Genomic DNA, 15202 nt, shown 5'->3' on the forward strand with positions numbered 1-15202 from the left:
TTAGGATTGCAAGAAATAAGATGGAGGCTAGCTGAGTTTTAACTGTTAACGATTTTTTACAATTTAAGATTAGATTTTACTGGAAGGTAATTTAGTCCAACTGTCATTTTATAGGTGAGGAAACTGAGGCCTGAAAGGTTTAGGAAGTGGTAGCAGGTTACATAACTTTATTAGTAGCAATTTTTAAACTAGAATTCCAGTTGAATGGTTTTTACACCTACAATTAATGTTAAGAATGAAAAGCAAAACAAAAAACAATTCACCTCAACCCAGTTTGTAAGCCAGTAACACTCCGGATCTGTGTTTTCCACTGTGAAGAGAACATTTCCTCTAGGAATGACAGAGCCCTCAGGAACAGCTTTTACTTCTATTGGAAGATGCCCATCATATTTCTGGTAAAAGACAATAATGAAATTATTCATTCAACAGATGGTACACCATTACCTGTTTAAATAAGGTTCTTTATATTTTACAGAAGCTAAACTTACTGTCAGAGAAATTACAATTGTAGATCTTACTATATTGCTAGTAATAGGGTCAATATGCTTATCCTCCTGAAATAAAATTAGCTATTTGATTAATAGTTTAGTATTACTAATTTTTAAAATTTTATGCTGTCAAAGTACTTTTGCTAAGAAAATTTGCCACTTGAACATAATTTCAAAACAAAGTTATTTTCCTCTTCTTTCCCCTTCAAAGAGTTTATTCCAACATATTCTAAGAGCACTATCTTCTAAGCAGTCTTCTTTTCCATAAAAGAAAGGCTAATGACTGGAAGATACAATAATGAACTGCTATTAGAGAGCAAAATAAAATGAACAAACTAAAAAAGAAAAGAACTCTCTGCCAGTAGAAGAATCTTGAATAGGTTTTTCTCTATAGTGGTAGTAGACCTCACACTATTTTGGTAGTGGGACAGACTAACTGTAAGTATAGTTTCTAGAACTTTCACAGTCAACATCCAAGTGCAACAACTCTCTCCCAGATTAGGCTGAGGATATAGTGGCTACACAACATGTTGCTACATACTTGATTAAAAGTGTACTTAATTTAAAAGCTGGTTAGCTTGGCTAGTTAGGTAGGTTGTTTCAGAAATCCTAGCAGTTTATGTGATTTGGGACAAGATAACTAGATTAAAAAATAAATTCACGATTCTCGAGGTCTCAGATTCTATGCTTGTAAAATTGGATTACACAAGATTATTTCTAGAGAATCTATGAATCCCTAAGATTCTCTGAATATAAAATGAAAAGATTTACCACCTTGATGACTGAGAATTATATTACTAAGTACAGCATCTAACTTAACCATACTGTTATCCTCAAAACAAATCAAATGAGTTAAATGTGGTAGTTAGCCAGCAGATTTTACTGACCTTACTTAAGATATGGAAAACTAGCAGAGTGCTTACCCAACTTCTTCACGGAGCCAAAATTACCAAATAGTAAAATTCAGTATTACAATATAGGCATGAAAGTTAAAGCATTTCTTATCACTTTGTGTTTGGTAGTTTACAATGAAAAAGACATTCATTTTAGAGATAATTAACATGGAAAGATGTCAGTAGATCCCATTCTCCACCTATCTATTTAATAAAGAAAACAGCCAGGGGACAATTCAACTTGTAACTCAATTTCCATGTCTTTGGATGCCCAAAAGTTTAAGCAAGGAATCCAAATGTGTTAGATAGGATATTACAGTACAATAAAGAATGAAAATTCATTTCACAGATCTGTACCAAACCATTCTAACTATTCAGTAAATGTCCTAGAATTGTGTAGTGATAGATTCATACCATCCATTTTCTTAGGTATTCTATAGTCCAGAAAATAGGCTTAAACTTTCAAGTTGCCCCATGCCCTTTCTTAATCATAATGTATTTTCAGATAAAGGATTAAATTACCTTTCTGATTTGCTAGTTATTTAAACTATAATACATATTGTATCAAATTGCTTAGACATGCTATAGATTCTCAATACTAATCATCAGGAAAAACAATTAAACGTACCTTTAAATTTTCACAAGAATATCTAAATAGATATTAGTTACAGGTTCCCATACAGACAATAGTTGTAATTACCCTGATCCTTGAATGATGTGGGGGTTAGAGGCACCCCCTGCCAACAGTCAAAAGTCCAGGTATTACTTACAGTCAGCCTCTGTAACCGCAGTTCCTCTCTATCTGTGGTTCTGCATCTGCAGATTAAACCAACTGCAGGCTTGTAGTACTGTAGTATTTACTACTGAAAGAAACTCCATGTAGAGGCAGACCTGTGCAACTTGAACCTGGTTTTCAAAGATCAACTGTATAGCCTAATCTATTCAAATTTCATGGCAAGAAATTTTGAACTAAAAGTAAAACCAAACTACAAAATACACATTTTTTACCTCAAGAATGTAGTTCCATCCCTTTTCATTAAAGACATCATCTTGGAAATGCTCTCTGTATACCTCTTTGGCTTCTTGGATCTTCTCTTTGGTCACTACTTTACCTAAAAAAAATAAACATCTCCTGTTTACATTTCTGAAGGCATGCTGTGAATTGCTGAGTTGCCATAGGATTAATGTCTCTAGCTATTTCACACATTCTATGGATTAAAAAACAAGAACTGAGAGGTTAAATGATTTACCTGGAGTCAACAGCAGAGTCAGAAAAGGAATCTGCACTTCCAGCCACTCATAAGCAGAAACATAAAAGTTAATTTATTATGTGAAAAACAAATTTGCAGTAGAAGAGATTTTTATATGTGTGTATGTATATATATTTAAAATTACAGTAACAAATTCACTTCTAGGGAGATTTTTTTTAAAAACCTGTGTTAATTTATACAGTCTTCAGATTTGAGAATAAGCCTTTGATATATGGTTTCCAGGTTAACCTGTTTACTTTATTCATAAAGTATATCTCTGGAGGCTGACAATCCAATAATTTTCACAGTTCCTAAGTTGTTGCCACCTGCCCCCATACACCTTTAGCTAACTTTATGTATAAAATGAGGATAATACCTACTTATAGCATGGTTATGAGAACTATATGATTTATGACATCTGAATAAAAGTTCTTAGAATGCTGGCCTATAACAAACCATAATTTTAGCTGTAATTAATAATAAACAACACTTTATAAAGCTTTTAAGCTGAAGGAAATTGAAGTGTAATATTAGTCTTTGGTAACTCTAAATAAGATCACTAGTAAACTTATTTAAAATATCTTGGGTAATTGTGTTGCAATGAAGTACTTTTGATATCCAAGTATATTTTCAATAGCATAACATATCTTAACTATCTAATCTTAAAACTGCCAATGTTATAGAAAAAATTATTTGCATAAAATTCAACTTAATCTGTATTCAATTCTGAGATTACTTTTATTTGAGAAGGTAAAAATGAAGTTTTCCAAAATGTATAGAAAACTTTGGAACTATTTCCCCACCCTCCAAATGGACTTCCAAATAATAAAGTACAGAAATTATTTTGGGGATTCTGCTTTTTTAAAATGCATTTGAGACTAAGTCTACAGTTACAAGTAGTTTTGAAAAATAGGCCTTTAAGGTAAAACTGACTAGCATAAACATAATCTAATTATAACTGCTATCACAACTCAAAGTGAGTTTCCAGGTCAGTAACAAATCCTTTATTTTGAATTAGTGACTAAAGTCTGCCAACAAACCAGATGACTCTCAGAAAGTTATTCACTTCTCTAAATTTATTCCCAAGCTTATTAGTTGCAAAAAATCTCTCTCATATCTAGAACACCAAGTACATACAAATTATACAATTTAATGCTTTCAAATTAACAGATTTCTAAAAATTTCAAAAGAACCCCTAATGTAATATAAAAATTAGACTCTTCAAAAAGTTACACATATTAGGAAAAGCAGTACCTTTTAAATACTTATGAAGAATGTACTGCAATCCATAAAATACTGTTTCCTCATATTTCACCTTCCTTATTTTCGAGTTTTCGGTCTTCTTTTCACGGCATTCAAAGTAGGAATAAACTTTGCTTGTGTTGGGTGGGTACTGTTTATAGTGAGTAACCTATATGAAAGAGAAATATTTGAATTAGAAAATACCAGAAGAACAGAACGTAAATTGCAACAAAAAGAACTTGAAATTATGTAAAAACTAGATAAAATATACTGATTTGCTACTGATGAGCTTCTTTTCTGGTGATAAAGAATATAAAGTAAGTATCGTGCTTATTATTTAGTTGTTAAGTCATGTCTGACTCTTTTGCAACCCTATGGACTATAGCCTGCCAGGCTCCTCTGTCCATGGGGTTTCCCAGGCAAGAATCCTGGAGTGGGTTGCCATTTCCTTCTCCAGGGGATCTTCTCCATCCAGGGACTGAATCCATGTCTCCTGCATTGGCAGATGGGTCCTTTAGCACCAAGCCACCAGGGAAGCCCCATTATGATTAAGATACTTTTAATACTTCGGTATCTTAAATTCAAAATCACAGGCGAGTATAAATTTTTATACACATACTGGATTTAAGGAAGTACATAGCCTCTATAGAACCAGACACTTGGGGAGAAAAATTAAAAAAAGGTTTACTCTTGGTGAACAGTCTTCATTTGGGAAAGAGAAGCAGCTGCCTGGGGGGATACACAACATAAAACAATGAACTGAAAGCAGAATTTGGTACTGTTACTATTTAAGTGTGGAACACTCATCAAGTCAATAGTCAATGACTTCTTAAGGCTCTCCATCTGCATAATAAGGTACTGGAAATGATCTCTTTAGTCTTCATAGTGACACTGTGAAAAGCAGCAGCAGTGGAAAAAAAAATACCCTGTTCTGTAATCTTTTCTCAAACCACCTCTGAATTGCAAAATATATGTCTATACAATTGCAATATTAAATCCTTGTGGATTTAAAGATATGAAGAGGTATTATTACAAATTTCTTTTCCATGAATTTAGGTAAGAGCCACTGTTGAAAATTTGTTTTTGTTTTCTGTGTTCATTATAATCTGAATTTATTACATTTTAATATGGTTACAATATTTTACCAACAAAAAACTGGAAGAATAGTGTGTATTTTCCCATTTGAAAAAATAGGAATAATAATGCCTTAAAGCTTACGGATAGGGTGATGAGTCAGGGTAATGGTGGAATAAATCTTTGCAGATGAGTTTCATGGAGGACTGCTGTGGACATAAACCATTTTCCCTGTTTACTTCTGATCGCAAGTTTCGAAAAAACTAATGTTTTCCCTGTTTGGCTGTACAATCTCAATCCAAGTAAAACTTGGCTTTAACCTAAAGAATCTTTGTGGCTTAACACAAAAACTCTAAAATGAATACAGAAAGAAAAAAAAGTCACAAATGTTTAAAATATGTCTCCTTTCTCATTGAAGCAGCTAACAACTCTAACAGCCCCCTGATGCTGCTTACAGGTAACCTTGGAGGTGAATCTTTATTGTTAATATGTGGTCTGTCGCCTAAGTCAGGTAGGAGCTGGAACTTTCTGTTTTGCTCATCTATGTATCCCAGGTGATGTAGTGGTATAAAGAAACCCCTTGCCGATGCAGGAGCTGCAAGAGACACAGGTTAGATCCCTGGATCAGGAAGATCCCCTGGAGATGGAAATGGCAACCCGCTCTAGTATTCCTACCTGGAAAATTCCATGGGTAGAGAAGCCTGGCAGGCTATAGTCCATGGTGTCTCAAAGAGTTGGACTGAACACACGCAGGCAGTTATCTATATATTACAAGATATATGGAGGCTTCATCAAAACCTAGCAATAGGGACTTCCCCGGCAGTCCAGTGGTTAAGACTCTGTGCTTCCACCACAGGGGTCATGGGTTTGATCCCTGATCAGGGAACTAAGGTCCCTCATGCTGCATGTGTGTTAGTCACTCAGTCATGTCTGACTCTCTGCGATCCTATGGACCCTAGCCTGCCAGGCTCCTCTGTCCATGGACTTCTCCAGACAAGAATACTGGAGTATGGTGTCATTTCCTTCTCCAGGGATCTTCTCAAACCAGGGACTGAACCTGAGTCTCCTGCACTGCAGGCAGATTCTTTACCGTCTGAGCCATCACGAACGCCCACATGCTGCATGGCAAGGCCAAAACAAAAACAAAAAAAACCTAGAAGCAGTGAGGTGGGAGAAAAGTCACCTCTGATGAAGTAAAATTTGAACAAAGATTCACAGCTGTGACTCAGTACTTATTGGAACTTCTTCACAGTTTGCATACTTAATGGTGCACCTTTAATAGTTTACTTTTTCTATATCAGATTTAAAAGTATTAGAAGGCAAATGAATTACTTTCTTCTTCTGAGTAGACCAAGCAGTCAAAAGCTAAATGGAAATGTATGTACCTAAGCTATTTAATTCCACCTTGGTCTAAAAGTGTACTAAAGATTTTCCATCCTACAAATACAGTTTCTGTTATGGACAATAATGAAATATGTTTATATAATTTTAAAGCTTTACTTCAGTTGTGTTCTTTAATTATGGTACTTAAAACCTTTGTGTAAGTATTCAGAATGTCTCTCTGAAAACAAACATTAAAAATACAAAGTTGTCTAGGCTTAGTTAGAAATGAAGTATGACTTCTAAAATCTTTGGAGAAACTTAAGAGAACTGTTTTAGAATTCAGCTAAACAATCAGCAAACTGTGGCAATTAACTATGGAACAATTTACTATCAACCACTTAATAACACCCAATATATTTGAGGAAGAATAAAATACAATATTATATTCAGATCTGTTTATATACTGGCATATACATTGTTTAAATGGGGAAAAAAATTTTAAACAGAGCTTCTTAGTAAATATTTTCTAAAATAGCTAATTTTAGTTGTGCCAAGTTTACTGTCCTCTTCATTTTACTTAACTTCATTTCTGCTAACCTTGTCACCCTGAGTCCCTTGGAACTTTTATCAGAAAATGAGATGATATAGCAGAAATTCAAATCAATAAATTTTTATTTTATAAACAGTTCATTCATTCACAAATATATACTCTACCTGCTATGTAATCAGGCACTGGTTCAGATGCTAAGGATGGGGAAGTAAAACAGACTGACATAGTCCCTAGTCTCAATGGGCTAGTGAGGGCTGAGAGGTCATAAAATCATTTCAGAGCTAGATGGATGCTATGAAAAATTAAAATGATGGCCTAGAAGAGGCATGGGAGACTAAATAGGAGGCCAGGAAGGCTTCTCCTGAGATAGTGACATGTGAACAAGATCTAAGTGACAAGGAAATAGGAAATATTTTGACTTCAGGGTCAGAAAAGAAATGAAGACCACCGTGGTTGGTGCTTAGAGAATGAGGAGGAGGGGGTACATGAAGTCAGAGAGAGATGCAGGGACAAGATCAGGTTAAGACTCACAGGCTACCTCAAGTGGGGAAGCCACTAGTATGCTTTAGGCTAGAGTGACTATGATCTGATTCACATTTGACAACGATCAGCCTGGCAGAGGTGGAGAGTAGATTACAGGGTGACCTGAGTGGATGCAGGAGTATCAGTTAAGAGGCTATTGCCAAAACTCAAATTAGGTGAGAGATGACTCATTATCTTTGAAGAAGTAGGCTGACAGATTAGATTTGGGAATAAAGAGGGGGAGAATTTTATGATGTTGCCTAGATTTTTGGCTTGAGCAACTGAGTGAATAATGGTGCCATTTGCTGAGACGAGGAAAGGCATGGAAGGACTGGGTAGTGAAATCAAGAACTTAGTTTTAAATATGGTAAGTAAACACTAACAAAAAGCTCTATAATATTCAAAATTAAGTGACCTGCCGAAAGAGCGCTCTTAAATCATATTGTTTTTCAACACTGCTTTGAACTTCCACCACTTGAGGAAATGGCTGTACAATAAATTTAAAATTATTTATGAGAAAATAACAAATTTCTCTTAATATCCTCCACGAAGACTACCCCTAAAAATGTTTCTTAAACTGACATAGCCTTCCTGCAACTAACAGAGTCCAGCCAGCACATAAATATATGTGTGATGAAGAACAGACACACAAGGGAAAATGTAGCTCTTCTAATAAATCTGAATTTCAGTTATGTGGTTGATTTTACTTCATGAAAAAATAAGCTTCTAAAAACTGCACTCCCAGTGTCAATTAACCATGTATAACAGTTCAAGAGAAATATGAGAAGTATTTCAGTTGCATAGAGTTTTTCTGTGACAGCAAAGTATACTTTTCTCCTGAGCTTCTCTAGATTTCCTGGGCACTCATAAGAGGCACTTGTTAAGACTCTTTAACTTTTCAAAGGTAATGAGCCAGAAACAGCAAAAATTATAATGGATTTTTTCTTCTTTTCAATATTTAGGATTTCTCAAGCCCTGTCCTTCCATTGCTCCAGAAAATGATTCACTGCTATTTGGCTTATGAAGCACTACTAACATCAAAATGCAATTTAAGGACTTGGGGATTATATTATTTTAGTGAAGGGCAGAAATTGTAAAACTGGCCATTATCATTATGCTGCCTCTTCCCTTGACTCTGGTAGAATTCCTAGCAACTTGCACCTTTTCTTGGCACACCTTTAAGAGAGATTTCATAAACTGACAAAAGGGCTATCAGCTTCTGGTATTTTTGTTTTGCAAGATACTCTACAATTATTACTGGCTTCCTCCAGTCTATGAAGTATATTCATGATTTACATACAGGATTTTATTTCTATTGCCTGGGTTTTTCCTGTAATTCGTAATATAAAACTTCCTGGGAAAACTCTATCCTAAGAATGCACAGGTGCTCTCTGACATACAAACTGCAGCAGGAACACACTTCTCACAGGGTTTAGGCTGCCACTGGAGCTGTTTTAACCATACTTAAGTGTCCAGAATTGGTGAAGAAGCAACTTTGAAAACAGGAAACAGCACAGAGGAAGACACTGGGTAGCTCAAGTCTGAGGCAGGACTAACTTACCCATAAGAATGATTGTCATCTAGCCCCAAATCTTTAACCCCAAAATGCCCAAATAAGATTTGTTATTCTGCCACTAATGAGGAAGAAAGCTGTTTTTCAAAAAGCTATCTTGGGTGCTTAATCACCATACATAAATCATACAGTCTTTTGTAACTTTCCTAAAATCAACTTTAACCCATCTTAGATTGTAATGGACATCTTTTGTTCTTTATAATATCTCAGTTCAGTTCAGTTCCTCAGTTCAGTTCAGTCACTCAGTCATGTCCGACTCTTTGCGACCCTATGAATTGCAGCACGCCAGGCTTCCCTGTCCATCACCAACTCCCGGAGTTCACTCAGACTCACGTCCATTGAGTCAGTGATGCCATCCAGCCATCTCATCCTCTGTCGTCCCTTTCTCCTCCTGCCTCCAATCCCTCCCAGCATCAGAGTCTTTTCCAATGAGTCAACTCTTCGCATGAGGTGGCCAAAGTACTGGAGTTTCAGCTTCAGCATCATTCCCTCCAAAGAAATCCCAGGGCTGATCTCCTTCAGAATGGACTGGTTGGATCTCCTTGCAGTCCAAGGGACTCTCAAGAGTCTTCTCCAACACCACAGTTCAAAAGCATCAGTTCTTCAGTGCTCAGCTTTCTTCACAGTCCAACTCGCACATCCACACACGACCACTGGAAAAACCATAGCCTTGACTAGACAGACCTTTGTTGGCAAAGTAATGTCTCTGCTTTTGAATATGCTGTCTAGGCTGGTCATAACTTTTCTTCCAAGGAGTAAGCGTCTTTTAATTTCATGGCTGCAGTCACCATCTGCAGTGATTTTGGAGCCCAGAAAAATAAAGTCTGACACTGTTTCCACTGTTTCCCCATCTATTTGCCATGAAGTAATGGGACCGGATGCCATGATCTTCGTTTTCTGAATGTTGAGCTTTAAGCCAACCTTTTCACTCTCCTCTTTCACTTTCATCAAGAGGCTTTTTAGTTCCTCTTCACTTTCTGCCACAAGGGTGGTGTCATCTGCATATCTGAGGTTATTGATATTTCTCCCGGCAATCTTGATTCCAGCTTGTGCTTCTTCCAGCCCAGCGTTTCTCATGATGTACTCTGCATAGAAGTTAAATAAGCAGGGTGACAAGATACAGCCTTGACGTACTCCTTTTCCTATTTGGAACCAGTCTGTTGTTCTCTGTCCAGTTCTAACTGTTGCTTCCTGACCTGCATATAGGTTTCTCAAGAGGCAGGTTAGGTGCTCTGGTATTCCCATCTCTTTCAGAATTTTCCACAGTTTATTGTGATCCACACAGTCAAAGGCTTTGGCATAGTCAATAAAGCAAAAATAGATGTTTTTCTGGAACTCTTTTGCTTTTTTGATGATCCAATGGATGTTGGCAATTTGATCTCTGGTTCCCCTGCCTGTTCTAAAACCAGCTTGAACATCTGCAAGTTCATGGTTCACGTGTTGCTGAAGCCTGGCTTGAAGAATTTTGAGCATTACTTTACTAGCGTGTGAGATGAGTGCAACTGTGCGGTAGTTTGAGCATTCTTTGGCATTGCCTTTCTTTAGGATTGGAATGAAAACTTACCTTTTCCAGTCCTGTGGCCACTGCTGAGTTTTCCAAATTTGCTAGCATATTGAATGCAGCACTTTCACAGCATCATCTTTCAGGATTTGAAATAGCTCAACTGGAATTCCATCACCTTCACTAGCTTTGTTTGTAGTGATGTTTTCTAAGGCCCACTTGACTTCACATTCCAGGATGTCTGGCTCTAGGTGAGTGATCACACCATCGTGATTATCTCGGTCGTGAAGATCTTTTTTGTATAGTTCTGCTCAGTCCTGTCCAACTCTTTGTGACTCCATGGACTGCAGCATGCTAGGCCCACCTGTCCATCCCTAACTCCCGGAGCTTACTCAAACTCACGTCCATCGAATCTGTGATGCCATCCAACCATCTCATCCTCTGTCGTCCCCTTCTGCTCCCACCTTCAATCTTTGCCAGGATCTGGGTCTTTTCAAATGAGTCAGTTCTTCACATTAGGTGGCCAAAGTATTCGAGTTTCAGCTTCAGCATCAGTCCTTTCAATGAATATTCAGGACTGATTTCCTTTAGAATGGACTGGTTGTACCTCATTTTAGTCCAAGGGACTCTCAAGAGTCTTCTCCAACACCACAGTTCAAAAGCATCAATTCTTTGGTGCTCAGCTTTCTTTACAGTCTAACTCTCACATCCATACATATGACTACTGGAAAAACCATAGCTTTGACTAGACAGACATTTGTTGGCAAAGTAATGTCTCTGCTTATTTAATACGCTGTCTAGGTTGGTTATAACTTTTCTTCCAAGGAGCAAGTGTCTTTTAATTTCATGGCTGCAGTCACCATCTGCAGTGATTTTGGAGCCCCCCAGAATAAAATCTGTCACTGTTGCATTGCTTCCCCATCTATTTGCCATGAAGTGATGGGACCCATTATAATACCTAATGGGTCTCTAATATTAATTAATTAATTAATGAAAATATGCTGAGTTCAAGATAACTAGCTTAAAATGACCTTTTGAGAAGCAACCCACACTGGACAGCACATTTCATAACTTATGTGTCTGACGTGGCTTAAACTGTAAATTGCTTAGAGATTTCTTTCTTGTGCTGCATGCTATTTATTTTTTCCAAGTAAGTCTGAATTGACAACATCTTCCATTTCAACCTGCTAACAGGCAGAATGTTCAGAAATGGTAAAACTACTCTCTGCTGTAGTTTGTTACAGACATTATCTATATAGAAGGGGGAGAAGAATGGAATAGAAATGAATCTTTTATTGATTCGTTTAGTTGGAAACTGATCAATGGCTATCCCAGAAATAAGTGGGGAAAAAAATGACTTATTTCCTTTACAAAAAAATGTTCCAAATACCTTTTTAGCACCGCAATGGCTAAGGCCAGCCCCAATGCACCTTTCCGTAGCTGGCTTATTAGCACAATGTAAATATAACCCAGTAGATAATTTTCTTTAAACCATTTTGAAAATATAAGTTGTTAACACTTAAGATTAAATGTCCTTTTCATCTGTAACAAGAACCCAGGATGAAAACAGAAGAAACAACCACATTCATCTATTTCCTTCGTTCATCATTATGTATAATGAAGTAAGAGATTACAGAAATGAATATATATTTTAAATGCCCCTTTAGTCCAAATTGTCCTGAACTGTCTGGAAAGGATACAAGAAAAACAAAATTTCTACATGTTGTCATGTGCTTGGACATTATTCTATCTACTTGCAAAATACCTTTCTAGAGTGCCTAGACAGCCAATTATCCTTACTTCAGTTCTCCACCCCCCGCAAAAAAAACAAATGAACAATTTAGTTTGTTTTGTTCTGTTCAACCAATACAACCAAAGCTGCTAGCTCCCTACTTTAACTGGCCAACAGTATGTAAGTACTAATAAGGATGTGTATATAATCTCAGGTAATTTCCAACAGAAGTGTAATTTTACTGCTTCTAGACTCAAGATTACCATTGCTGTCTCCTCTTCATCCAAGAAGATTAAAAAAAAAAATGATAAACAGGCTGTAAGTATCACCAAAAATGTAGGGAAAATGAAACTTAAAAACTAAATTGCAAGTGTAAAATACACTATTTTACTGACTGCTGCAAACCACTGGTATAATAAAACATCAACCTGACTAATCCTCTTGAGGGTTTTCTTGGGAGGGAGGGTGGGAAATAAAATATGTTAGTTACTAGGATGATAATCTTAAAAGGTTTTATATTAGGAAGGGAATTAATACACCAACCAGTCTGACTTGAAATGGACAGGAATAAACTCTCTTAAATAGGTACAAATTCTAATAGTGCTGTTAAGTATGCCTAGCTAGCAGATTAGAAAACTTTAGGGTAACCACTCTTACCTTTCATCCCAGGAAACTGATGTTAAAGCAATTTTACATTCCTTATATATAATAGCTAGAAGAGTCACAAACTAAAGAAGCTTGCACACTGTTTTGTTTTTAAAAGTTAAAACTTACCTTTCTTGTTATTAATACATTAAAAAACTTGAAAATTATTTTAAAGATTTGGTTAAGGGGATAAAGTTTTAGAAAACTGTGATGAGCCCATTCTAAAATCACTATTAAAAACACTCAAAATACCATGAACTAAGTAACCACAAGAGAAGCACAAGTAAACCATCCTTGATAGCGCTATGATCTCCTTGCAACTGTGCAGATTTCCATTTTAAAGTTCCATTTAAAAGACCACTCCTTAAAGAAACCTGGTTCTACTTTAAATAATAACCCACCTTAATTATCAAAAGTAGAATCTTAAACCAGCTAGGAAAAAAAGTTCAACAGAGAACTTAAGTAAAATGGGATTCTCCAAAATACTTTACTGGAATATTTAAGAGAAAAAACTAAAAGCAACAACAAGAAAAAAAATCTGAAAACATTATGCTTTAATCGCTATACTCCAAACTACCATGCTGCTCAAGTAAAAACTGAAACTTATTTTGTGAAAGTTAAGTTTTCAGGCTGACATGTCATTTTTTAGGTGTCCTGGATAACAAAGCTTATTAGCAAAGTATAATCCAGTTTACTTCATATAATTTGGAAACTGAGGGAGGGGATATTTCCCAAATTTCCCTTTAATCACTCTTCCCTTTATTAATGTATGTGAGTTTCATATAAAATGATCGGGACACCTAGACATGCAAGCGTCCAATAGCCATAGTAACAGAACGCTGTGTCCTCTCAACAAGTTCTCTAGGTTAACTACAGTTTTTTTTAAACTTCTTGTGTTTCACTTTCCTTTTCACAGAAATCACAAAGTGGTTCTAATGGAATAAAGGCAGATCGGCCTTTGCAACAGGGGATGAGGAATGTGAGTGATCACCAGAGGCAAAGGAGTTTGAAACCGAGCCCAATGGAGTGGGACAGGGGAATCGAGCAGGGCTCCCAGGAACAGACAGATAAGGGTCCTCCGCACCCGGGCCACCGGCAGAGGAACGTGGCTGGCTGCTCCGGCAGCCCTACTAGACCTCGCCCACCCCTTCCTCGAGGAGGGACACATCTGCCGACTAAGGGGTGAGCTTGCTTGACTCAGCTCCGCGGGGGAAACCCTTCTCAAACCTGACTCCCTCTTTCCACGGCGGAATCCCAGGGGCCGTTACCTAACTGACCTGCTCTCCTCAGGCAAGCCCTAACCAAGGCCGGCCCTGTCGGGCCCAGGGCCAAAAGGCCGCACTCCTGGGGAAGGCGTGAGCTCACCCAGTGACGCCCCGGCCGTCGGCCCGCTGAGCTGCCCGAAGCCCCGGGCGGCGAGTGCGGGGAACCGGTTCGGGCCCGCCTCAACCCCTCGCCGCACCGCCCCACCACGCACCCCCCAGGCCCCGCCTCCTGCCGTCCATCCCTCCATCCCTGCTCCATCAGCCTCCTCCCCAGCTGCGGCTCCAGCCTCACCTGCCCCATCCCGCCCGCCGCCGCGCCTTCCCTCGGGACTTCCTCAGCGCCACGACCCCAGCCCGGCCGCCCCCGCCCCGCAACCTCGCGCTGGTCCCCGACGCACCCTCTTCCTCCCCGAGCCTTTACCTTGTATGAGTCGGTGGCCAGGAGGATATTGAACTCGGCTTCTGCCGCAGCATTCATCTCGGGCGGGAGTGTGGGGGCCGCGCGCCGCGGACTGCCCGGCGCGGCTGCGAGGAAGGAGAAAAATGGGCTTCACCGCGCTCCGTTGCTTAAGTCACCGATCGGTCGGAGGAGGAGGGTAAGAGGAGGGAGAAAGGGAGCGAGTAGGAGGGGCCAGAGGAGGGCGGTCCCGGGAGCTGTGACGCGGCTAGGGAAGCGGCGGCGGTGGAGCGGCGGCGGAGGCGGAGCGCGCTGGCAATCTAGGGACTCCCGGCGGCCTCCTCACCCCCGCTGCCCGCCCCCGTCCCATCGCTCCGCTGGGGACGCGAGGGGCGGGGTGAGGCCGCGCGTGCGCAGATTGCAGGGGGCGGGGTGGGAAGGACGTGAGGCACGCGCCTTTCTCGGAGACGCCCACCCCGGGAAGCCGGAGGCTAAGGGGCCGCCCCGGCCCGTGACCCATGCGCCCGCTTGGCTTTCATTTCCCCGCCCTATGCTGCTGGGTGGGGGTGGGGGCGGAGCCGGGAGGGGGGCGTTCCCAGCCTCGCCACTCCTGCGATTAGCCTGCTCGCCCTCCCCGCTGGCACCTTCCTATCTTTACCCAGTCCTGGCCCATTTTCTGAGTCCTCCTGAAGTCACGCCACTGGCTGGGGGCTGAGGAGCCTCCCTCTGTCCGTCTCCCCGTCCCCC

General features: G+C 39.4%; 1 protein-coding gene across 2 annotated transcripts in view; it reads right to left on the reverse strand.

Moving 5' to 3' along the window:
- NAMPT (nicotinamide phosphoribosyltransferase) overlaps positions 1-14676 on the reverse strand; it is a 43202-nt gene extending 28526 nt beyond the window's left edge. The window contains exons 1-4 of one of the 2 annotated variants that reach the window (XR_005724482.1): positions 14480-14642; positions 3886-4042; positions 2390-2493; positions 264-392 (exon numbers count right to left, since the gene is read on the reverse strand). Coding sequence is in view for 1 of the 2 variants with exons in the window: in XM_040260822.1 (XP_040116756.1) it covers positions 264-392; positions 2390-2493; positions 3886-4042; positions 14480-14536 (447 nt within the window). In the remaining variant the exon portion in view is untranslated. Of the gene's footprint in view, positions 1-263; positions 393-2389; positions 2494-3885; positions 4043-14479 lie in introns of both variants that reach the window. The other variant, XM_040260822.1, reaches the window with a different exon arrangement.
- Positions 14677-15202: the final 526 nt, after the last annotated feature.

The sequence above is a fragment of the Oryx dammah genome, unplaced genomic scaffold (assembly GCF_014754425.2).
Source record: "Oryx dammah isolate SB20612 unplaced genomic scaffold, SCBI_Odam_1.1 HiC_scaffold_18, whole genome shotgun sequence".
NCBI lineage: Eukaryota > Metazoa > Chordata > Mammalia > Artiodactyla > Bovidae > Oryx > Oryx dammah.